This window comes from Dermacentor silvarum, chromosome 3 (assembly GCF_013339745.2).
Source record: "Dermacentor silvarum isolate Dsil-2018 chromosome 3, BIME_Dsil_1.4, whole genome shotgun sequence".
NCBI classification, from domain to species: Eukaryota; Metazoa; Arthropoda; class Arachnida; order Ixodida; family Ixodidae; genus Dermacentor; species Dermacentor silvarum.
In genome coordinates this window covers 190,024,988-190,051,019 of record NC_051156.1, presented here as the reverse complement: position 1 = coordinate 190,051,019, position 26,032 = coordinate 190,024,988, and the positions used below count along the sequence as shown (strand labels likewise).

General features: G+C 48.4%; 1 protein-coding gene across 1 annotated transcript in view; it reads left to right on the top strand.

The window, feature by feature from the left end:
• Window positions 1-26,032, top strand: part of LOC119446299 (uncharacterized) — a 394,554-nt gene that overhangs the window by 304,493 nt on the left and 64,029 nt on the right. Inside the window, 6 exon segments of the mRNA XM_049664068.1 lie at window positions 219-314; window positions 2,355-2,453; window positions 6,574-6,951; window positions 9,305-9,582; window positions 10,522-10,597; window positions 12,935-13,069. Of these exon segments, the coding sequence (XP_049520025.1) occupies window positions 219-314; window positions 2,355-2,453; window positions 6,574-6,951; window positions 9,305-9,582; window positions 10,522-10,597; window positions 12,935-13,069 (1,062 nt within the window).

Here is a 26,032-nt window from a genome sequence, read left to right as displayed (position 1 = left end):
AAAAGAGAGCGAGAGGGACAGAACAGTGAAAGGAGCCGAGAGTCGGGAAGAGATATTAGCCGCCGTGTTTAAACAACTCTTCAACACCGGTACAAAAGCACATGCCACAATATTTCTGTAAGCGGCACCTTATACAACGTTTCAAGCGACATTCCATCGGCGTACGCGCTCTTGCGTCTGACCCGTACTGCGCGGTCGTCTTCTCTTTGTCTTGGCAGAATCGTCATTTTCATCGCCAGCCATCGACCAGCTCTCCATAGAACCTCATCGGACAAGCCAGCTTTGCTCTCAGCTCAGGCCAAGGGCCCTGCAAAGTGAGTCGGGAGCCGCGCGGTTACCACTCTTTCTTACGACCGTTCCTTTCCTGCGTTAATGTCGTATATAGACACGATAACTATATGTGTATCTTGTGAAGCATTGTTCTTCGTTTTTTAGCAACTGTGGTAAATGTGGGTTGCATGTTTGTTTTTTTTCTACGTTTTATTTTGGTTTTCGTATTTGTTCGGAGACGCTCGCCTGACGCAAAATCGAAGTACGCATGTGCAGGTAAGTCCATCGTTAAAAGGAACGTGCAGGCGCCAGTTCTGCGATTGCTGCAGCTTCTGATGCCTGCGGAAGTGCTGTCAGTGCACTGTGCAAGCACAGTCGACCACAAAAGTTTACGGACCGTGGTATCTCGGAAAACGTCGAATTTCTGAGTAGATTATATCAGTAGCCAGTAAAACTGTTCATCAGAATGTTGTTCGCATCTACTAGTAGAGGCTGGGAATGCGAATACCAGGCTGTTTTGTGAAGCTTTGGATATATTCAGCGCATGGTCGATAAGCTTATGTGATCGACTGTTACATAGCAAATAGGCATTGCCTTCTTCCTCATCTCATCTGTCGAAAAGCCGGAGGTTTACGACTTTCCACTGAAGAGCCTTCGCTCATGCTCTGCTAATGTGCGTTGCCTTTAACAATGGGCCCCGCTACCTGTTGCTCACATGATTATTTCTTCCACACAAAGACATGTAAGCAATCCCCAAGCAGGGACTGAAACCCAACGTGAAGCTGCGTTTTAAATGGAACGTAACAGTGGTGATCTGTACCGTAAGGGTATCTTGTTTTCCAAAAGCAGTTTACATGAATAAATCGATTAGGCCGACTCGCTCATCACTGACCTGCTTCTCGTGTTTCAGCGATGGAGGTACTGCCGTGCGATTAAGACGCATTCGCCGCTTAGACTAGACTATCATGATCATCATCATAGCACTGACGAAAGAGTAACGTGACCGTCTCTCGTTCGAGTAGATTGCCGAGCACATAATCTACAGCGAAGTTGCAAAGCTTGGCAGATTCGATGCTAAGCTCATGCGAGAGACTGTGTAATTTTATGCAACATTACTAATGGTATCTTCGACTGATCACGGCCATCCTCCGAATCAGAGTCGGGTAGCTCCGTCGGTCCTCGAATTCAGAGGCAGAGGATAAGCACGCAAGCTGAACGTACGACTCGCTCTCCTCTCGGAGGAGGAGGAAATAGTAGAGGCGACACCGCGTGACTCCGATTTCGCCTAGCCAAGGCTTCCGGCAGCGCCGGAAAAAAGATGGCGGACGCGCCGGTGGGACCAATGTTCGTTGAGGCGCCAGCTTGGAGTGGACTATAGGGTACACTGTGTTGTGATTCGTGGCGGTCAACGCTCTCAATTTCGACTAGTGCTCCGACGACTGCGCTCGAAGTGCCCGAGAGCGTTCGACGCGGGAGGAGAGCGATCGAAAAGAACCACTTAAACGCAAGGCGCGCGCTCTCTTTCGACCAAGTCGAAGGCAACGCTGCTCGCGAGAGTGGTCTATAGAGCGCTCCGAAACGGCTACCTGAAGATGCGCCATAAGCTTCCGCTGAGGCTGAAATGTACGACATGGTAGAAGAAGCTGTGCCATTAACGTTAGCTACAGAAAAAAAAAACGGAAGAACTTGACGACACATCGGCGACGAATACGAAACCGAAAAGTGTAACTAGCGACCCTGATTACTTTTGAGAAATGATACAGATAAACGCGCGCGTTTTAAGTACCACACCAAGGCGACTTGCTCTATACATATCAAATGGAAACAGCGCATGCGCACCGACATGCATTTCTTTATTTTTCTGTGAAACTGGATGACCTTACGCATCTCTCCTACCTCTTATGCAGATGACAGCACCACATAAGGCGCTTCACACTCTCGCGTACGTGTTTGCTGTTCTTCCGTCATGGCGTGTGTGTCAGGTGGTACTTCTAGTGGAGGAGGTTTTGTAATCTTTGTGGTTGTGACATGAAGGCAATGAGCTCAGAGGGTAGATCTTGAACGGAGCTTCGTTGCCGTTGCAGGGTCGACGGTGACGATGCAGGAGCTGGACGGCCTGATGGCCAAGCTGGAGCAGGACAACCGCATCCTGGCGGAGCTCGACAAGAAGCGCTCCTGCCTAGGTCGGTGCTCGGGAAACTTCCCAAGGACGTCACACGTGTCAGTGGCTAGAACTAGGAGGTCGTAAAAAAATGTATAGCAGCGAGGGATTGAGTGAAAGAGAATGCGGGTTAGAGAAGGGCGTCGCAGGCTGGGTTATTGAGCGTAAGTGTATGAGAGAGAGAGAGATAGTGTGTGTGTGTGTGTGTGTGTGTGTGTGTGTGTGTGTGTGTGTGTGTGTGTGTGTGTGTGTGTGTGTGTGTGTGTGTGTGTGTGTGTGTGTGTGTGTGTGTGTGTGTGTGTGTGTGTGGTGTGTGTGTGTGTGTGTGTGTGTGTGTGTGTGTGTGTGTGTGTGTGTGTGTGTGTGTGTGTGTGCGTGTGCGTGTGCGTGCACGTGCGTGCGTGCGTGCGTGCGTGTGCGCGCGTGCGTGCGTGCATTTGAAGAAGAGAGAGACTGAGTGAATTGAGCGCGAGAGGGAGCGTGTTACACGTTACTGAGTGAGGTAGTTTGGGAATGAGAAAGGGAGTTGAAAAAGTCACCAATTGAGTTAGTGATCGATTAAAAGAGAGTGAGCGGTGGGTTAACGCGAGAGGGCGCGTAAGGGAGAGAGGGATTTATTGAGAGTAAGAGAGTTTGAGTCAGCGAGGGAGAGAGAGTGGTTCGACTGGGTGAACGGTAGAAAGTGAGCCAAGGGATTAAGTGAGTGAGCGACGCTTTACTGACTGATAACGTTGTTCGGTGTTCACACTGTTGCCGGCAAATGCCGGCAACAGTGTTAACTTTTCTTCTCTCTTCTTAAATAGAACGTACTCTTCTCTCTCCTTAAATAGAGCTTCGCTTTACATAGATTTCAGCATTGGTGCTGAATCTGCAAAAATAATCTTTTGTAAGCGCGTGCGGCCTGAAGAACAACAGTTGTAATCTTTCAATGCTCCATAGCAGCAGCGTCGAGTTTTCGTACAAAGTAAATTTGTGCTGTTTTACTGTAATTATTCTTCCATTATGCATATAAAGACTTGAACCAGCTCGAGCTAGTTTGCACCATTATTTTTTCGTTTCGAACTTGAAGAGGAACTGAACCGTTTTCGGTGAACCGAAACGAAAACCGGAACGAAAAATAAAAAAAAACATGTTCAGTTCGGCAGTCTGATCTCTAGGCACCCTGCGTCCGTGCTGCCTTTACGCTACCTAATGCGGTGAATAGCACCGGGGAGGCTGAGTAAAAAAAAAATGCACCGTTAATCTTTTTACGGTGAAAAGAGTTATGCATTCTACTTGAATAAACATACAACTGGGCGCAGCCTAACAAAGTAAACGCCAGTATCGGAGCTTTTCGTTATTCTCGTAACGAAATAACGACGCGGAACTCTGGTAAACACGGTATTTTTGTCCTCGTTCATTCGATAGCCTGTTCTCTTACTCTCCCTAGTCGCAATGTTTACACGACGCACCCTGTTTTCTTTCTCTCGCGTTTGTGTCTGCAACAGTAGCGCTAACAAAACACAAGCTCAAAGAGACTGGCAGCGCAACTTGCGGCAGCGCTTTCGTTACCACGAGAACAAGAACGCAGTAGAAATGTTTAGCATTTCCGAAAATGGTTCGCCGTTTTGATTGGATCTTCTCGTCGCGTCAACGCCCTTCTTTTTGTTCTTTCTTTCTTTCTCATACGCTGGCACGTGCCAGACCTCGGGCACTTTAGTCTACAAACCAGGCAGCAGCGACCCCTATCGAAGTTCTCGCCTCCCCCCCCCCCTCCTCCTCTCCTCTTCTTCCCATCGCAATTCAATAATCCTCTGCACGTGGTCGGCCTTGACTCGGGCGTCGAGGATTTCCTGTGTATCTGCATTAAGCGCGTGGCTCTGAAGCAACGTCGCTGTTTGCTCTGCACTCTCAACGCGTGGGCTTTGCTTTTCGGCCTTTCCATTCTCGGTTGTCCCCATCTATATGGGCGCCCTGCTACACGGTTCTCTGTTTGATGTATCCTGAGAACGATGCAGAGATGGGGAAACACTACAGTGTTTCACCAAACCTGCAAGCACAAGTAGACCAGTACCAAGCAAGGAAGTAAATATTTCCCCACTTTGCCTTTTCTGACGGTCTTGGCCTTTAGAAGCTGAATTTTTTTTTTTATTTGAAATACGAATTGCGTAATTCTCTAATAGTATTCATGCTCGACTCGATTAGAAAAGAAAAAACTTCGCCAGTTGAACGCTCTTAATAGTCACCGCTTAGGGCGCTTTCGCCTCCTTGGAGCTATCTGTAACTCTTACCTCGGGATCGTAGACAAAGTGGCAGCGCATTTTGTGTTTTAGACAGTGGGAGACGAGTGAACCGAGGAATTCTCGGCATTGACTGTCGCGTTAACAACGCCCAAGGCAGCAGCAACCCCACCACCGTAGCTAGAATTGCGAAGTGCTCGTCAGAGCTTTGAAAGTGATCGTGCGTTTCTTAGGCGCAAAAGTAGAGATGACGCTAGACTTTATGAAGAGCCCATTCACTCTTACTGCGCAAAACTTACATTGCCGCCGTCTTCTCCAGAGCCATTATCACTCTTCTTCACCTCTCTAGCTTTTTCTCTCTTTCCTTCCCCTTTATTTTACCGATTAGAAAAGCAGAGCTTGACGAATTAGGGTAGACCTCTCGGTTTTCTTCTACATAAGGTCTATTGTATTCAAGTATACGTACGCGCCGTATCTGCGCTCCCACCGAAATGCGACTGCCGTAGCACCGGTATACGAGCCTGCAACCTCGCTCTCAGGAAGCTGCAACCTCGCTCTCAGAGCGAGGTTGCAGTCTCCTGTTGCAACTCGTTCCTAGAAGCGTACTGCAGCTTCTGCGCCACTGCACCGTTTTAGTGAGACAGTGCGACACGTCGCCTGCCGGTCGATGGAGGCTATGCGCGACCCTTTCGGCCATCCGTGCTTTCTTTCCCTCCCTCTCTTCTCCGTTTCTGAAACGTGTTTGTCCTTCTTCGCCAGACTTCGTGGAAATTGAAGCGAGACCCGTCTCACACGTGTCGCTTATACCATCTGCGTCCCAGCTCGTTTCCCCGTGGCTTCCTTTTTTATTTTTCAGTTGTCGCCGCTCGCTAGCAACGTCAACACAGCGCTGTAGTTCGGCGACGTGTGTACACGTGCTAATACCGTTACCGTGTAGCCCTATACGAAGCCGGGAAGTCGTACAGCTCGTAGACACCTGCGCTGAACCAAGATGTTACCTTGGGCTGCAGCGTATATAGAATAGACAAGAACGCACACAAAGATGGTATATACCGTATATAACGGGGCTGTTATCGCAGTGGCGCTGCTGCGCTTGATTCACCGTGTCGAAGAAATACATAAATAAATATCTGAAGGGGTGAATGTCCGGCGAGAAAGCAGCCCACTAGGTGACGAGGACATCACTACCAAAGCGACAGTTGTGGGGAACTTTAGTTGAGTCACAGTATCAACCGCGGTGGCACAGAGGCCCGTGGCTTTAGACTAGAACATGCATGGCGGCAGTTTAACTGCCGTCGAGATGTACAACACTCAAGTAATCGATCACGCCAGTTCCGAAACTCCACTTCGGCTATGAGATGCCCACGAAAAGTCCACGCTGGAGAGTCTATACGATGCTGATTGGCTGATTGACTGATTGATTGATTGATTGATTGATTGATTGATTGATTGAATATAAGTATATTTAGGTGGAACCTTCGATCAATTGATTTCGACCAAATTGAAAATTTAGCACGCATTGTTTCGTTCGTACTGATCAGTTGCAACCTAATCTGAAACATTAAATCGATTGATTGATTGATTGATTGATTGACTGATAGAGTGAGTGAGCGAAGCATGCATTCATTGATTCATATTGACCAATTGCAACGTAATTTGAAATATAAAATTGATTGAGTGATTGATTGATTGAGTGAGTAAAGGGCACGCGTTCTTTGATTAATATTGGTAAATTTCAACGTAATTTGAAATGGGAAATTAAGTAATTTATTGATTGATTGATTGATTGATTGATTGATTGATTGATTGATTGATGGTATGTGGGTGGAGGGTGGGAGGGAGGGAGGGAGCGAGCGAATCTGCCAACGTGTAAGTTGAATGATTTTGACGAAACTTAAAACGCTGGCGACGCTATTGCGCCAGGATCGTCGTGCGGCCTACTTCCGGCTCGGCTCTGCGGGCCGTCCACGTCGGCGGCGCTGAGCACGTCCCTGAGCAGCACCCTGAGCCTGAGCGGCGGCGGCAGCAGCGTGGGCCACGCGACCACCGCCTCGTCGCTGGCGCCCGTAGCAGCATCGCGCAGCAGCCTGGCGCAGCGCAACGCCAGCAACAGCCTGACGCTGCCGTCGCTGCCGCCCAACGGCATCGTCCATTCGGCGGCCGTCTCCACGGCCATCCAGCAGCAGCAGCAGCAACTGCAGCAACAGCAGCTTCAGCTACAGCATCTACTGCACCAGCAGCAAAGCCAGCAGCCCGTCACACCCACGCCACGGCTTCACATCGACGCGCAGACGGCACAAGGTGAGCGTGTTTCCAGGGAGTATATATAAGAGTACCCGAACGCCTATTCATGTCAAATCGTGAGGTGGTTTCGTGTACTCGAGAAGAGTAAAATATGCAGCTATTGGCGAGTGAACTGGTGGCAGAAGAGTGGGGACTGCAGGGCGAATAAGTCGAGTGCGTCCGGGCTAGCTTTTCAGTGTGAAGCTGGCAGTTCCCTTATTACAGCTTGCGCGACTTGCTTTCAGAGGTTCAATATCTTACGAAGATGACAAAACCAAGCCCTGCCTTTTCTGGTTTTATGGATGGATAGATGAATAAATGGACTGGTGGGCTCACCGACGGTCCTTCTCTTTATTACATTATCAATTATATTGACACTCCAGAAGAATTTTCGCCGTCGCCGTGAGGTTCCGTATAAAGTCCAAGTGCGATAAAATCCTATCGCTTCTCCAACGCTGTATGCTGTGGGTGCCAGGGGAAGCGTGCGAGGGTGAGCCGAGAAGCATGGCGGCTTGATGCGCGCCCAATGTTGGAGGTCACGTGATAAAGCGCGAGTTAGGAGGAGGAAAGGGGGATGCTGGCGAGTGCGCAGCGTCTCCTTCTTTAGCCTGGCCGTGCGCCGCCCCTGCGCATTCTTGGAGGTAATCTCCGGCGGGGGCAAAGTTTGGGCGAGCCGAGATGGCAGGTGGCTGCATGTGCACTGACCTCGCGTGCGCTTATTGCGGGAGGTCGTAGCGTAATCTCAAGAGGCCACAGAAGTGTTCGCTCCCCTCTGTTTTCGCTCTTCATCACGTTAGCGTTGTGACAGCGAGTGTTCACTGTCATCGAGTGAGATTTGTTCATGTTTGCTTGTGGGCCCGTGACGCCGGGCTATATTTAAATAGTAAGCGAATGTTTCCTGCGATTTATACGGTCGTTAAAGCTACGAACCTTACTTCGTGTAGGTGTGTAATTGCCGAAGAATTGCCGCGTGACTGGCCGCTCCAGGCACTTGGCGTGTATTCGCGGGCTTCTTTCACGCTCGAAAAAACACTGTTATCTAGCATGTATGGAGCAACAGAAAGCTGTATCGGGAGTTTTTCATGTTGCTTTACAATTTTCTCATTGACACTTTGATGATTAAGACAGTACTTCTCGAATTAGATAATAATTATAATTACCCAATTAAATTGCAGTAAGGAAAAATTACTGGCGGCTACTCCACTGTACTGGAAACAATACGCGCTAGGTTTGCTTCGCGTAACGCCATTCCTCTTCTTTTTTTTAATCGTGCTGTGTGATAGCTGGGACACCTTGTATATACCATATATAGTATATTTAGTCGATTAGACTAAAGCTGATCCCGGAGAAATAATTATGAAAGAAGTATTCACACGTTTAACAACAGCAAAAATACGTTTTGGCTGGTGGCCGGAAACGTTGGTAAAATAATAGTATTTTTGTTGTTCTTAAAAATGTGAATATATAAATGTACCTTTACCACGTTACCGACTTCCACATTTCGCGCACACTTTTTTCCACTTTGACACTCATCATGCTGGCGCGTATTAAAACGGAATGCAACCTGTGTGTTTTTATGAGTAACAGTTGTTGCTTCCTGCAACGGAACGTTGTTGCAGCTTTCCTTCTGCCATTGCAGAATGACTGTACAGCGTTGTCTCGGGTTGTTGTCGTAGTAGCTCCTCGACAACGACCTTCGTCTTGTAGCCATGCCGACTGAGGTAAATATGTATGAAAAGAAGTTGGCCGTCTCAGCCGGTATAGAACCTGAAACCCTTCCATTTAGATGATCGATGCTCCAATCACTTATGCCACAAAGACATCAATTAATTGCGAGTGCAAAGAGGACCACTGCCTCACGAAGCAGTGATGGTAGCATGGTAGCATGCGCAGCAGTGGTGCAGGAGACAGTTTAAAGAACCAGCATTCAGGTCAAAGAAGCGGGGGGAATGTTTCAGGGGCAAGGCGCGAAGGACGGGGCAGGAAAGATACGGAAACAAAAGATGGTTCTACACCGTGAAAAAAGGAAGAATTGTAGATTTCGGCACAGAACCTTGTGAGGTACCCCGGTACAAAATAGGAAATGTAAAAGAAGTAAAACAAAACTATTTCAAAGGAGATTTCTTCCTTCGTGTCTTCATCGTTGTTATGACGCCAATAAGACATTCAGTATCACCGGAAAGGCTTGCGTTGGTCCTCCAGAAACAGCCGACTGCTAGCGTACTACGAACATTTCCTGCGACTGACACTGCTCGTAACTTTGCGGTCCAATACTGCGTGTAATAAACGCCAAGCTACCGCTGTTCCTATTTCTCGTATTTCGGGTTGAAACGGAAATCCGTTTTTTTTTTTCGTTTTTTTTTCCCCTCAGCGCTGGCCGTGGCCTCGAGCCAGCAGCACAACCAGCAGCCGTTAGCCACGCCGCCGCAGCAGCAGCTCTCGGCCCAGCAGCAGCAGCAACAGGTCGAGGAAGACCCGCTGGGCGTCGACTCAGTGGAGTACCTCGACCTACCGGGCCGGGGCCGCTGCCGCGTTTACGTGGCCCGATACAGCTACGACCCGCTCAAGCAGTCGCCCAATGAGCACCCCGAGGCCGAACTGTTCCTCTCCGCCGGCGATTACATACTCATATTCGGAGAGATGGACGAGGTGAGTGCTTCATCTCCGAGCTCACGGGTTGGCTTCTTGTTGGGTTAATTGAGGAAACATTTACACGTGGACGACAGGTGCCGACAGGGTCTCAACACGTTTCCTGTCGCAGTCACACCAACGCCGTTTATGCTCCCAATTAAGAGTACCATACAATCACATTTCAGCTGGTCCTTCTTCGTACGCACAGCCAAAGAAGAGGTACAATCTCTCAGCTTACGTGGCCTTTATGGCTGACGTCTCTCTGTTCGAAGCCTCCGTCGCTGCTTGACCTCCCTTGATGTGTGTCATCTGTACCGCCACTTTCAGCTCACATCCCTCATGTGACGCCCACCATAGGGCCTTCTATGTTTAACAAATTGATAAATAAATACAAACAATACAGAGGTCTGCAGGAAAATGGATAGTTCGAGGGATCACTGTTTCACCAACTAACCTAACAAGAACAGGCTTTCCTGTTCGATCATCCTGTCTGGACTTCTGTACGTGTATATAGGTATTCAGTGGTGCTCGAACAAGAGACGTATGCGGAACCAACATTCCGACAAGGGGTGTCTTCGTCAGGGCGAAGTCACGTGCTCCTTGTTCTGTTTTTTGCTTGACAGACACAGAGTTAGGTGGTGACTGAATTGATGGGGCCCCTCTCAACCTATCAACACTGAAATAAATAATAAATTTATTTATAAATAAATAAATAAATAAATAAATAAATAAATAAATAAATAAATAAATAAATAAATAAATAAATAAATAAATAAATAAATAAATATAAAGGAAAGAAGCAGAGGTGTCAGCAATGTAATAATTCTCTGAGACCTGTCTGAACACGAGTGTACTGTGCTCTAAGAGGAAGAATGTGGTTATAACTTTCGTAGTTTAACTTGCTCATGCACTAACGTACTTCTCCGATCGTGCTGTCTGGTCTTACCTTCCTTCCAGGATGGTTTCTTCAATGGAGAACTCCTCGACGGCCGCAAGGGACTGGTGCCTTCCAACTTTGTCGAAAAGCTCACTGGTAAGGACTGGTTGTATACGAAATCTATCTAGAATATGGAAGAGCACATGTTCTTTTTCAAACATTTGCTAAATTATTTGCCTTTTTTTTTCGTAATGTAGCCAAATTTCATCTCGTAGCTAGTTTTTGTCTTTGTCTTCAAGAAATGTGGATGGCTATCTGCTTTCGCGACGTTTTCGGAAACAGACATGCGAATTTCTCCTGAACTGCTCAGTCGTCGTGGCCAGAAGTTGTGAAAACAGGTGCTTCGCTGTATTCGCATGCTCATATACGTATAAGTGATGCGCCTTTTTACTGGGAGTTGCTCGAAAAACAACATGATAGAATCGCTGTTATCTTCGACTTGTTCTCTGTGTTTTGCGAAAGTCAAACTCGGCATTTAGCCCTGCGTACAAAGCTGAATGCTGTTGTGCTAAGGCGGATGCGCAGGAATGATAAACGACGTAAAAACGTAAAAGGTGACGCCACCAGGTGCTGACTCGACGCGGGCTAGCTGTGGGGTCAGATTTACGTTTTCCTGACCTTTATCATTCCTGAGCTGCTGCCTTAGTATGTTCAACCAACTAGACTACCATCTCGTGCTCGGCTGCCGTTATGCTTTTCTTAGGATTAGTAACTTCAGAACAGCAGAGGACTTGATGACTGCTCCTTGATTATCGAGAAGGATATCGAGAGAAAGTAAATATTGTTTCCTCCCTTCAGCGAAAGCGCGATGCTTCCTTTAATGAACATGTTCAATGAATATGCATCGTCTGATCTCCTTATAATCGCTTTATCTTGCGTAGTATCTCTTTTAAAGAAGGTTAGGTTTGCCAGGTGCAGAGGGCGAGACGGCGAGCTGTATGAACTCGGTATAAATCTCAGGGACGCCCACCGTAGGCGGTCCGCCAGTTTCCTATATAAGAGCACTTTGTGCACAACCCAGCACGTTCACTTTAGTTCCTGAACCACTCAGCATTCTTTTATTAGCTTTAAATGGCCTGACTGAGCCTGAAGTTGAACATCTCTATGAACGTTAAATCTGGACTGGACATCAAAAGGCGTTTCGCAAGCATACAATCACAACCACATAAAGTACAAGTCGGTTCAGTCACGTGCCACGGCATCCGTCTATAACAGACGGATAAGTGTCGTCATCTAGAAAGTCAGTCGGCTGATGAATTCCCAGGGCTTACCAATGAATACCGGCTTAGAAATCAACGGCACCTTAAACGGGACACGCGGAAGCTTGAAATAGGACGTTGCTTCCCGCTGAAACGACGTACTTCGTCACTGTTACGACCACGACGCGGAGTATCGAATTGAAATGCGCTACGTAAAGAAAGCGTCAAGGAGAGGAAGTGGGGCGGACATTTTCCCGTAAGGAGATCAATCGTAACGGTGAAAAGCTGCGTGGTTTGCCAAAGTTAAATTTTGCGAAAGCGACTTTCCTTTCCCGCTCGCCCCATGAGAGCTATTCCTTAGGGCAAAACAGCTGAGTGTGTTAATGAAGCAAGCGACAAAGTTAACTATGTATGCTGGTGAAAAAAAAAGACAGAAAGAAAAAGAAACCAACAAGCTGCTTTAAGCTTTGAGGTGCCGCTTGATTAATGGCGCGGGTTTAGTTTCCGATGCAATCCATATTCCACACAAGCCGGAATCATATATATATATATATATATATATACGCAGTGGAATCTCGTTGATAGGATCTTCGCGGGAACCGGAAAATAAAACGCATCATCAGAAAATCGTATTATCCAAAACAAGGTCCTTGGTCGGGAAACATTGGCGGGGAAAAGAAAAAGCGTGTTATCTTCCAAAACGTATTATGCAGAATCGTATCAATGAGGTTCCTATATATATATATATATATATATATATATATATATATATATATATATATATATATACATGTGTGTGTATACTCCACGAAGTCAAACAAGGCAATTCAATTTCAATTTTAGCCGAGGTTGGCGCGAAAGGCTTTAACGGTTCTACCGTGTTAGCTGAAAGTTTGTAAACAAAGTGGCAGCGTACGGGCGACAAGATCGAGCAGACGACAACGTTGCGGCGGTTCTGCCTCCGCATCTTGGAGACGTCACGGGCTTCAAAGTGATGGAAACAAAAGAGAGATAAACAACATGTCATTCTGTCGCTGAGCAATGAAATGAACGACAGACTGTCATCCTGGTTACGGAACCTTTCACCGCGTGGGCTCAAATAAGTTGCTTCATGCTTTCCTTTCCCAGTTCACTTTTTTTCCGCCCTTCCCCCGGCGTAGGGCAGTCAACCGCAGATTTCGCCTCGTTAACGTCCTTGCTGTCCTCGCTCCAACCTTGTCTCGTCGTTTTGCAGGCGAGGACCTGCTTGAGTTCCAGACGTCCATCCTGTACGGCAACCGCGACTCGGACGACAGCAGCGCTAGCGTCAGCTACGCGCCAGACTTGGACAACCTGGCCGGATCGGAGGAGCAGCATAGGCTGCCCCCAGGTGCGTTTGTTTCTCGGCAGTACGAGGCCAGTTGCTTCGCCGACCCCTCCCCCTCTTTCCCCATCCCGGCATGCTGAGCGTGTCCCGGCTAACATGTGCCAAGTTTAACGAAAAGACAAAGAAAACGCTGGCAAACTTCAGTGATTATTTCGTTCCCTTAACTCACTTACCGGGAACGGCATCTTATGAGGCAGCTTCTTTCTGGCGCCTCGTTTCCCTTGAAAGTGAAGAAGTGTCTATGACTCGCATCCTTACATTATTTTCAGGGTGTAAGGGTGTGAGTTATAGGCACATTTACACCCTTCTTCACTTTTAAAGGTGTAAATTATTGTATAGTAGCTTCGTTTAGTAGATAATAAATTGTTGTGTGTAGTTAGCGCCGGTGTGTGTCTTCGTTCTCTTCTTCTACGTCCGTGTGTTTTTTTTTTTTTTTTTTTTTTGCGCTACAAGAAGAAAATCTGCAAACATGTTACACCAACAAGTCAAATGTCTACGCTGATGGCCTACCTATAAATACGTGGGACAGGCGTAATCGTTTTTCTCGGCAACCACGGCACCGATGTTGATAACCGTTTGTTGCACTTAAAGGGAAATTTAAAATCTGCTGACCGCAGGAAGCGGGCTTTTTATTTAAGCCGTAATTCTTTTATTCAAAAATAGCTTAAAATTGAAAAAGAAAGACAAAGAAAACTAAAGTGCCAAGTTTTTGACTCCATAATAACTTAGCAATATGATAATTTTGTAAGCCGCGCCCAATAATACATAGAAGCGGAAAACATTGGTGCGATAATAATGTCACGGTGCCACGAGAGGGACAAACACGACGATCACCAACAAGACGTAAGAGACGACGTAGTGGGGCTAACCTAACGTTCCGCCATACTGGTTGTACCGGCCATATCTTCTGCAGAGTAAACACGGCCTCATTTAGCCTTATATCTCTGCACGCGTTTCAATATTTACGACTTATTTGTGAGTAGGACTTTCGCAAAATCCTGGTAAACATTGTAAAAATATTGCGTAAGTTGTGAGGTCACTTAATAAATTTCTGCGCTTTAGATGCTATAGCAGGTGCAGTCGACAGAACTGCTATACCTGTTTTTTATGCAGTGTTAGGGATTTATAAATTCGTGATTCAACTTTTGTTTATGCTTACTTCTTTTCGGGAACATTGGAAAAAAATTCCAGACGCTAAATTCAAATTTTGCTTCCTAGATTCAATAAATCTATATTCATGTCTCAAGTACAAGGCATTTAATTGAGAGCAATGCAGCGGCTGTTCCATGAAAGAATTTCTGCGTTTTACGTGAAGTTGAATGGGTAAATCGCCCGACGTGGCTCAACACACGACAGCACACATATGGGGTGTCCCAGCTAACGTTGGCCAAGCTGTTCAAACAAACACACAAAAAAATCATTTAAAAGAACACGGTGAAAGACACGATTTTGAGACCTACGCTGTTCGGTCGTCGGACTTCTGAAGGCCATACACCGTAGGTCTTACAATCGTATCTGGCACCGTCCTTTCTAAATCGTTTTTTTTTTTACGCGATAGCGTTAAGGACCCCGTGTCGCAGAAAATCTGGCGCCGGCGTCCGCGGCCAAGAAAATCATCTTGAACCACGCAGGCCCTGCGCGTGACGTAGAGGCGCTGGTGAGCTAGTTGAATTTCTCAAACTAAAATGCGGCAGAGAAATCGTAAAGTACGACTTAACCAAAACCAACATGTATGAATAGCATCGGAATGTAATCTGAATATACGTGACAAAATAGTTCTGTTACGCGGAAACTCGAACACACACCCCTTTTCCAGCGTTTCTACCATTCATACATCGGTGCGCCCCGATCGGGTTTCCTTACAAAAAAATGTCACAGTTTCGCCCTAAGGGCGAAGCAATGAATGCGATAGCAACACAGCAATGTCATACGAAGTAAGGTGAGCGGCTTTGGTAGCAACAACACGCAGAACTGTTGTCGACGCCATCGGCGTTTTGCCCGCGTTAGCTCAAAATGCGTGCGGCGTTGGTGACTGTTGCTGGAGCCTCTGATATAAATAGGCACTTGGTGCCGCAGCTAAACGTCGCCTCCCTTCCCTCCCCCTCCCCCACGGCCTCTCGCGCGTCCGAAGAAGGCGCGTTTGCTCTACATATATGGTGATTGTAAAGGAGAAAATGTCACAGTTTCGCCCTAAGGGCGAAGCAATGAATGCGATAGCAACACAGCAATGTCATACGAAGTAAGGTGAGCGGCTTTGGTAGCAACAACACGCAGAACTGTTGTCGACGCCATCGGCGTTTTGCCCGCGTTAGCTCAAAATGCGTGCGGCGTTGGTGACTGTTGCTGGAGCCTCTGATATAAATAGGCACTTGGTGCCGCAGCTAAACGTCGCCTCCCTTCCCTCCCCCTCCCCCACGGCCTCTCGCGCGTCCGAAGAAGGCGCGTTTGCTCTACATATATGGTGATTGTAAAGGAGAAAAGAGACGCCTACTTCTGCAGCCCTTAATCGAGCACGGCGCAGAACGCGCGTTTGTTCTCCGCCGTGCGTTCACTCCCCGTGAAAGACGCGCCCCTCGCGCCCTTTCACTCGCACGTACAGCGTTCGGCGCGCGGCGACGATTTCATCTCCAAATGACGTCATACGGAACCTCACGGCGACGCCGACGGCGACGGCGACGCCGACGGCAGAAATCTGCTTTTGAGTGTCCATATAATTGCTATCGCAATAAAATGTCACAGTTTCGCCCTAAGGGCGAAGCAATGAATGCGATAGCAACACAGCAATGTCATACGAAGTAAGGTGAGCGGCTTTGGTAGCAACAACACGCAGAACTGTTGTCGACGCCATCGGCGTTTTGCCCGCGTTAGCTCAAAATGCGTGCGGCGTTGGTGACTGTTGCTGGAGCCTCTGATATAAATAGGCACTTGGTGCCGCAGCTAAACGTCGCCTCCCTTCCCTCCCCCTCCCCCACGGCCTCTCGCGCGTCCGAAGAAGGCGCGTTTGCTCTACATATATGGTGATTGTAAAGGAGAAAAGAGACGCCTACTTCTGCAGCCCTTAAGCGAGCACGGCGCAGAACGCGCGTTTGTTCTCCGCCGTGCGTTCACTCCCCGTGAAAGACGCGCCCCTCGCGCCCTTTCACTCGCACGTACAGCGTTCGGCGCGCGGCGACGATTTCATCTCCAAATGACGTCATACGGAACCTCACGGCGACGCCGACGGCGACGGCGACGCCGACGGCAGAAATCTGCTTTTGAGTGTCCATATAATTGCTATCGCAATAAAATGTCACAGTTTCGCCCTAAGGGCGAAGCAATGAATGCGATAGCAACACAGCAATGTCATACGAAGTAAGGTGAGCGGCTTTGGTAGCAACAACACGCAGAACTGTTGTCGACGCCATCGGCGTTTTGCCCGCGTTAGCTCAAAATGCGTGCGGCGTTGGTGACTGTTGCTGGAGCCTCTGATATAAATAGGCACTTGGTGCCGCAGCTAAACGTCGCCTCCCTTCCCTCCCCCTCCCCCACGGCCTCTCGCGCGTCCGAAGAAGGCGCGTTTGCTCTACATATATGGTGATTGTAAAGGAGAAAAGAGACGCCTACTTCTGCAGCCCTTAAGCGAGCACGGCGCAGAACGCGCGTTTGTTCTCCGCCGTGCGTTCACTCCCCGTGAAAGACGCGCCCCTCGCGCCCTTTCACTCGCACATACAGCGTTCGGCGCGCGGCGACGATTTCATCTCCAAATGACGTCATACGGAACCTCACGGCGACGGCGACGGCGACGGCGACGGCGACGGCGACGCCGACGGCAGAAATCTGCTTTTGAGTGTCCATATAATTGCTATCGCAATAAAAGAGACGCCTACTTCTGCAGCCCTTAAGCGAGCACGGCGCAGAACGCGCGTTTGTTCTCCGCCGTGCGTTCACTCCCCGTGAAAGACGCGCCCCTCGCGCCCTTTCACTCGCACATACAGCGTTCGGCGCGCGGCGACGATTTCATCTCCAAATGACGTCATACGGAACCTCACGGCGACGGCGACGGCGACGGCGACGCCGACGCCGACGGCAGAAATCTGCTTTTGAGTGTCCATATAATTGCTATCGCAATAAAACAGCGTCCAGATGGCGCCCGCCTCCTCGGCAACGTAGGGAGCCTACATGCAAGCGCTGTCCGCGCTTGCATGTAGGCTCCCTACGACAGCGGCGCGCCGAGGCGAATGTGCCGAAAAAAGAAAGCTGCAGTTGCCGGGAAGCGTATATTGAAAATCTAGAAGGCACAGCACCTTAGCAACCGCGGTTGAACGCGATTGGCTGAAACGCCGCCGGCGACGCTAACCTACCCTATCGTGTCGCCCACGATAGGTTAGGTTAAGGTTAGGTTAGGTTAGGTTAGGCTAGTTTAGGTTAGGATAGGATAGGTTAGGTTAAGTTAGGTTAGGTTAGCGTAAAAGGCTTTAGGTGGCACGGCGTACTCTCACAGCGGTTGCAAAAGGGCGTCGAGCGTCGCCGGCGGCGTTTCAGCCAATCTCGTTCAACCGCGGTTGCTAAGGCGCTGTGCCGTCTAAATTTTCAATATATCCGGGAACCCTGACAAACAGTCAGGGATCTTTGAATGCTATCGCGTTCCACTCTTAAAGGCGAAGCTTACGCGTCCTCCAAATTTTTTATAATCGGCATCGCGTCTCTTTTCGTAATGCGTCGTTTTGCCTTGTTGGCTAATGAAAGTTTCGCCTACACCGATCCCACAGGGCATGGGAGTTGCATACTTTTTTTTTATTGTTGTCTCGCTTTTATTAAATAGAATGTTGCGCGTGTTATTTCAGTCACCCCACATACACCGACCGCTTTCCCGTCCTCGCATCCGCAGTTGAGGACAACCTTAAGGGAGAGTAATTTGTCATTTCCTGCATTACAATCTGTTTTATTTGGCTTGCTAGCTTGAAAGAAGTGCGCCTAGTGCTCAGAGCCGAAGTATGCGCCATTTATCGCGAAGTTCTCTGTAAAATTTATTTGAAGAACTACGATTGACAGGCAAGATAAAGGGGTGACAGTTTGAGGGTCCTAATCAGTAGACCGAATGTGACTGCAATAAATGATGGCGAATTCCATTGGGAGAATAGGAGCACTCAAAAGCACGCTGAAAGTTTTCGTTCCAGAGCCGACATGTTTCAATGGTCGAACAGGAGTGGGAGCGCCGTCATCCAATGGTAGAACAAGAGCAGTTTCGCTGCACTGAGAGGAGCTGGGAGCAGTCCGGACTGCTCTCTCCTGAAAAGCGGTGTACGGAGGAAGTCACGTGGCTGAAATCGTCATATCCTCCTCATTTCTTTTAGGGGCGAAGCTCCTTAGGGTGTGGGTCTGTCCCTCCTCTGTAGTAGTAGTAGTAGTAGTAGTAGTAGTAGTAGTAGTAGTAGTAGTAGTAGTAGGTAGCCACGTCTACTCTTATAAAAAAAAAAAACAAAAAAAAAAGACACCGCATATCCACGGGGTGAATGATGATGAGTGGGCGAAGCTGCGGAGGGAATCATCGGTAAACCGTGAATCTTCCGTGTAATTCGCCCAGTCTCGCCGCACTAAATCGAACGATTGACTTCCACCAATGACACGCGCCATTTGTGACGTCATTCCTATTTTATAACAGCGCCCTGCATTATAATTGCACCATCTCCCGCTTAAGGGGACGCTAGCACAAACGCGTTAGAAACGTGCAGTACTCTCTAGTAAGGGGGAGAGGCCACAGCGTCTTAAGCAGCCGTTTACACATGCCGGAACGTGCACCGCGTTTGCCGACGCCATCACATGACTGCTGAGAGAGTATAACCCCCGTATTCATAAACGCTCCTCGACTTGAACTTGACTTGCCACCGCCTTCAACGCGTTTCGAACGCGCTGCCCAAGGCGGTGGCAAGACAAGTTCAAGTCGAGGAGCGTTTATGAATACGGGGGTAAGGCGCAGAGGCCACAGCGTCTTACACCAGCTTCTTACACGGGCCGTAACGCGTTAGAAACGCGCAGTCTTTCGTTAATGTTGGGTATTTATTGTCATCGTGGTGCATGTGTCCATGTGCGCTTCGTGGCGTAGTGGTTAGCGCCGCGCGTTCGGAATTTTGTTTTTTCATAAAAGTAGACGTGGCTACTACATACTACAGAGGAGGGACAGACCCACACCCTAAGGAGCTTCGCCCCTAAAAAAATTGCGAAAGTTTTGTACGTAGCGCGGAATCGAACCAGGGACCCCTCGCTTCCGAACGCGCGGCGCTAACCACTACGCCACGAAGCGCACATGGACACACACACCACGATGACAATAAATACCCAACATTAACGAAAGACTGCGCGTTTCTAACGCGTTTGTGCTAGTGCGTTACGGCCCGTGTAAGAAGCTGGTGTAAGACGCTGTGGCCTCTCCGCCTTACCCCCGTATTCATAAACGCTCCTCGACTTGAACTTGACTTGCCACCGCCTCGCGCTGCCCAAGGCGGTGGCAAGTCAAGTTCAAGTCGAGGAGCGTTTATGAATACGGAGGTTATACTCTCTCAGCAGTCATGTGATGGCGTCGGCAAACGCGGTGCACGTTACGGCATGTGTAAATGGCTGCGTAAGACGCTGTGGCCTCTCCCCCTTACTAGAGAGTACTGCACGTTTCTAACGCGTTTGTGCTAGCGTCCCCTTAAGCGGGAGATGCTGCAATTATAATGAAGGGCGCTGTTATAAAATAGGAATGACGTCACATATGGCGCGTGTCATTGGTGAAAGTCAATCGTTCGATTTAGTGCGGCGAGACTGGGCGAATTACACGGAAGATTCACGGTTTACCGATGATTCCCTCCGGAGCTTCGCCCACTGATCATCATTCACCCCGTGGATATGCGGTGTGTTTTTTTTTTTTTTTTTTGCTTCAGCCGGCGCGTGCGGCGGCAATGGCGGCAGCCTAGCGTAGTTGGTGTTTTGGCACCGCTTATTTTGACGTCGGAGATACGAGCGAGCTTCGCAGCGATTTAGCGACAGATCCTGGCATTTCTAGTCCGCCTTGCTTCTCGTCGGATGCGCGGAGGACAGCGGCAGCAAAGCGTCTTCGCCTTGCTGAAGTGCTTGAGACGCTCGACGGTGACAGCAGCGAAAGCTGCTGGAGCTCAACTTCAGATGATCTTCGCAGGCGGAAACATTGTGGGATGCGTCGGCGCTGCGCACAAGTATGTATATAGTACGTTGCCGCAAACGGTGACAGCGTTACGCCCGACAAATTACAAGACGATCAGGCATGTTTTGCCGCTCTGCTGCAGAGAATGGTGGGACGTCGATTGGTTTAGTCACATGCTACATTTCTCCTCACACGTCCCCCTCCCACCTGCTCTCCGAATGCACGTCGTATTCCAGTGGCGGGTCGAGTGTCCCTGCTCTCACTGCCCTGTCACCCGACTCCGCACTGCGCGGCGCCCTGCTCCTCTTCTCCCAATGGAATTCGCCATGAGTGAGGAAAATAATTCTGTTTCCATGTGAAACTTGCTGCACGTGAGAAAGATAAATTCTAGGGACTGTTGGAAGCCGTAATGGGTAGGGAGCCTACATGCAAGTGCTGTCTTAGGGTGGTGACAGCCTTTGTAAGGGCACTTGCCGCCGCCAGCTAAATTGGCGGGTTAAATCTGGGGCACATAATGGCGAAAGACCAGCTGACAGACCACATTTCCCGCAACCCTTAGTGGCGTGAATTTAATTAACTTATTTTAATAAAATTTGGTCACAGCAACCAGAGACAAATGGCACGTCTGAGTGCCGTACACGGCACGTCTACGTTTTAGTTAAACAGACTAATAAGGACAGTCTTTATTACAGCACACATTGAAAAACACCCTTTATATATTATGTGCAACTGGAAGGCAACGACAGTGCTTAATGCAGTTCACGTTGTTGGCGTGAGATACTACTATCATGAGCACGCCATCATGCCTTATAACTTGTTGCTTTATATGTGTCGCACGACATGCAATAGAAAAATAAGTTTGATGCGTTAAAATAAAAGCAAAAGGCAACTACTATATTAAATATGTATGCAGGTTTCTTGTGCGCACTGGCGGAAAACTAAATTAAAGAAATTTATTAGATCGCGTGCCATCATGAGGACATCAGAGCGTGACAAAAAAAATTACACCATCTTCCCGTAGGGGAACCCCTGAGTAGTATGCGAAGCAGCCATGGGGTCGACTCAAGGTAGTTTTATCAGCTGTATAAAGTTGTACATGCAGCAGCACCAGCAACGCGCAGAACTGTTGTCGACGCCGTTGGCATTTTGCCGGCGTTCGCACCGAACGGGCGCGGCGTTGGTGACTGTTGCCGGTGCCTCTAGGGCGCCTACCGTCGAACCTCTAACTACAGTGGCTAGATATAGGGAAGTGTGATTACCGCCCGGCGGCTCCTATGGCAACCACCGTCGCCGCTTGTGATGCATCCGCCAGGGGGCGCTCGCACTCGTTTATACGTAGGGTGCCTCGATGCCCAGCGCCGCCATCCAGGGTGGAGACAACCCCGCTGGCGCCGCCATATTGTGTCACACGAGCTGAGACTCAGCTATGCTTGCGTTCATAAAGTGTTACTCGCGGCGCGCTTCCAAGTGCTTTGCCTTGATGAGGATTTTTTTATCGGTGTCCCATCTGCATATCTTTATAACCAATAGCCGTTAACTCGTCGAAGGTCGAAGACGTAAATGTATGGCGCCGGGAACATGCCCCAAGTTGCCTAATTCAATCACATTTAATATGCCGTGTGTATGTTTAAAATACGCACAATTTTTTTTTTTGCGCTTCGATGCTTGGTATATAAGGTTTGCGACCCCCTGTGTGTGGAAGTTTTTATTTTTCGCTGTTGTATTTTGGTTTACACGTCACGCCTCCTTTACCGTAGCCAGCCACTCGCGCACGGCGGTTAGTTTCCCTTGCTTTGCGCGTGCTCTTCGCGTTCGTTGCAATTATTTGACGATATCTACGCGCAATTTTGCTTTTTTTGCCCACAAAACTGTGTGCTGACAGGATTAAGCTGGTGTAAAAATAACTGCGATGTGAAAATAAGGTTTAGTTAGTGCTGTAGAGAAAAATGTAACGTAACTTGTCTGTGTCAATCTTGCGTAGTACACACAAGAAATCAAACGATGCACAAAATACATTTACTTATAATGTCTAGTACAATCAATCATGACAGAGATATGTACATGAAAAATTATATGTACTGTGTGGCGCCTGAAGGTTATGTTGAAAGACAAGATAAAAAAATTAATTCGCAAGGTAGGCTCGACACACAATTCGGGATAGAGAGAGTTTTTTTTTTATTTATTCATTACATGGGGGGGGGGGGGGGGGTTCAAGTGAGTACATCAACCTTATTACACACAATATAAATCGAAAACAAGAATGCAAACAAGAAAACGCAACCGCGGGTAATATTAATGAAGATATCCAGCCAGATATTCAGCCAGAATACATACATCAGCTACCATCGAATACGTCGCATTAGCCAAACACATCGATGGCGAGTACAGAACATTTCATAAATAACCATTAGAACACTGATAACTACATTGAAAAAATAAACAACACTGCATACATATCATGCACAAAAACCGTAAATGAAACTAAGACAGTCAAATACAGATTAGCAATGTTTTTCACTTCGAAAATATAGTCCATGATGATGTAGGGCTGTTGACTTTAACAGACGGCGCCCATCCTGTCGATTTCCCTCGTACTGGTCCTCTTCAAAGTGTTTCTAAGTACAGGTAAAACAACAAAAGTGATTATTGATATGAAAAGTTGCCTTGTAAATACAGAGAACCCATTACAGTGCTTAAAAATAAATTTTAGCAGAAGCAATGCTGTATTACCTCGCTTCACACGTTTCGAAGAAATGCACAGGCTACAACAGACACCATGCCAGAAAGCGCCGAAACATTTTGGTCCCATGATGCTCCTTAACTCTATATACTGCATCTGGGCATACCGTGCACAGGCATTTAAAGACCGTCACAGTACCCACTACGATCGGGAATGAGCACGAATGGCCATCGGCTTACGATCACCACGCTACAAATATGTACAAGTCTAAAAAATCAGCTATGTAACGTAACACCCTGAGGTCCGCAAGATATCTCCTGAGAAATCAGAGAAAATCTCAATGTTTCGCTTACCACGTACAAAACAGCCGCTCTCCCCAGACGAAGCACTGCGTTCTTTAGTCCCAAATAACCAGTACCGATAAAAGAACAAAAAAATAAAAAATAAAAAAAAAAATAAAAGAAACAAGAGACACACACGATGTGTGCTTCCCGTGAAAAAGGAAAATAGGTGGCTTACGTGACGATTCGTAGCTAATGTAAGACTATTTCGCGGCTAAGCATCTTCGTCAGTCCTTAAAATAAGGGTACAGACTGCGCCCATCAAAACGAAAAAAGCCTATGCGACGCGCGCTCGCAAACCATACGCTACTCAGACAGCATCGGTGCAGTGCTTACTTAGTTCGTGAGCGAACGTAGGTACGTGAGCGAGGATCAGAGAATACTTTCTTATTTAAATGAAAAACACGGTGCGGTAGTCTAAACATTCTTGACACTTACCTCGCGAATGCAGGAGTTATCCGTTGCCTTCCAGTGATCGCGCTTTACTTGGGCTTCCCATCTCTTCCGTCGCTCTGGGTCCCGGGGGAAGCGAAAACAACGCAGTTCTTTACGCGTCGATCCGGCGCACTAGGGAACACAACAGCCCGTCATGTCGACACGATGCACTTGATAGCTTGTCAGTCATGCGGCTGAACACTGTCTAGCAAGTAGAAGCGTCCGCGAAGCATCCGCGCGCACTGTGCCTCGAACTCAGCACCGGCACCAAGCAATCGCAACGGCTCGCTGTGACACAATATGGCGTCGCAGCGAGAAAGCGGCGGCGCGGGGGCGGTCAAAGGTTGGCACCACCCTGAACGGCGGCGCTGGCATCGAGGCACCCTATTTATACGTCAAGCTGCGTGCCCGATACGAATTGGTCCGCGAGTTTCTCCCGCTTTCTGTTGGAAATTCTCGTGCGAAGTAATGTTTCGTGTGGTGCCGACAAGTGCTCAGGGATGAGCTGCCGTCAAAGTCGCTGTTTTGTGCCTGTCTGCACGACTGGTTACAAATCGTGCAAAAAGAAGTTGTCGCTCTTCGGGGTATTGTAAGACGAGGAGACGTACCGAAAGTGGCAACGCAACATACCTCGGATGGACAAGCCACTCGAACGAAATGCCGCTTTGTGCGAACTGCATTTCGATCCGCAGTTTGTGTCGCGTCACTTTGAACACATCTTCAGTGGTGAGCTGGTGCGCCTGGAAAGGAGCAGGCCATTATTACAGCCGGATGCGATACTGACGATCTTTCCAAACGTCCCCAAGTACATCTCCAAGCCAGTGCCTAAGAAAAGTAATCCGAAAGAAATGTTGGACCCACAGTTTGCACCTCCACAAAAAAGAAATAGCGAATCGACGTGGCCTCACCCGACACATCGGATGAAGCACCCACGCTTGTCGCCAACTCTGGATTACCAAAATGTGATCGTGCCTTCCAATCAGTGGGGTAAGCACGTTTTTTTTTTTTTTTTTTTTTTTCTGAAACTTCCCTTTTTGTCGCATATAGCGTCTGCATACTGGGGCCAATCATGAGCTTGCTTCACGCCCAAAAGCTTGTGCTGTTTCGTTGCGGGGACAGCATGATCGAACACTGAGTGTTTGTACGTGGTGTCGAGCTCTCACTTGACGAGCACTGCGATCCTCCATCCCTCCTAGAGGCTGTTGACAGCATGCAGCTCTGTTCTGACGCTGCGCGGTCGGTGGAGTTCCCTCTTGCGCGCAGCTCCAACATGACAAGCTGGTATGAAAGCCTCTACCCCACGAAGTGCAAGGGGCTTGTAAGTGGCCCTGAGAAGTGCTGCATCGCCTCCAAGTACCTCAGAAGGCTATTGCTCAACCAGAGGTGTCGACCTAGGCAGCTAAAGCGTAAGGAAAATTACGCCAGGAAGCTATAGGCAAGGACCCAAGCTACGGTGCGCCGCCTAAGAGCCAAAGCGAAAAGCTTGGACGAGGCTCTCGCGCAGCAAAAACAGGCAAATCACGCGATTGAAGAAAGTGCACTGAAGAAGAAGATCGAGAAGCTCCCACCCAAAGAGAAGGCAGCAATCATGCAGTGCTTTGAAGCTGCAAAAATGATCAATAATTGCACCATATTTTGCTTATAACATACCAGTTTTCAAGAAATCTTGCAAACGTGAAAATATTGAGCGAGCCAAGGCAACTTTTATGTAAGATAATCATCGGTGCATGCCAATTAAGGGCAGTTACATATATTTAAGTGAAATCCAATCGCATCTTTCTTTAACGAACAACTCGGACTCAATTCATCTTTGCAAGCAAGAACAGTTGTTTTCGTTCAAGCGTGCGTTTATAGACAGTAATTTGGCGCGTAATATAAGACCGCAGTGAAGCAAAACTCGAGGCGCGTCCGCGCGGCCTCCGAGGTAAACATGCCAAGACGGCCTAGATCTCGCAAGCAAATGACGTGTGGTACGCGAATTTATAGGGCGCATATGTCGCTATAATGTTGCTGCGATCTTCGCGAACACGAGTGGCTGAGCAAGATGTGCCATTTGAGGTAAAGACAAGGAAATTCGCATCGCGAATCGGGGCGCTTATCCGGCTAGTCGATCGTCGGGCCTGGTCGGGCGACGTGAATACAAGCGTCAGCGCCGCCTTGCGGCTGCATCTGAAACGCACACGCGAGCGGCGGGGCCTTCGTCACACTTCCCTATTCTAGACACTGTGCTCTAACCTAAGCTGCTTCGCATTATCGTGCGATGAGCCGCAGGTGTTGCCATTCGTTGCGCAATCCGGAAAGGATAGGCGGAATGCCGAGAGGAGAGGAGATGAGACAAGGAGAGGAGAGGGAGGAGGATGCGCATGCGC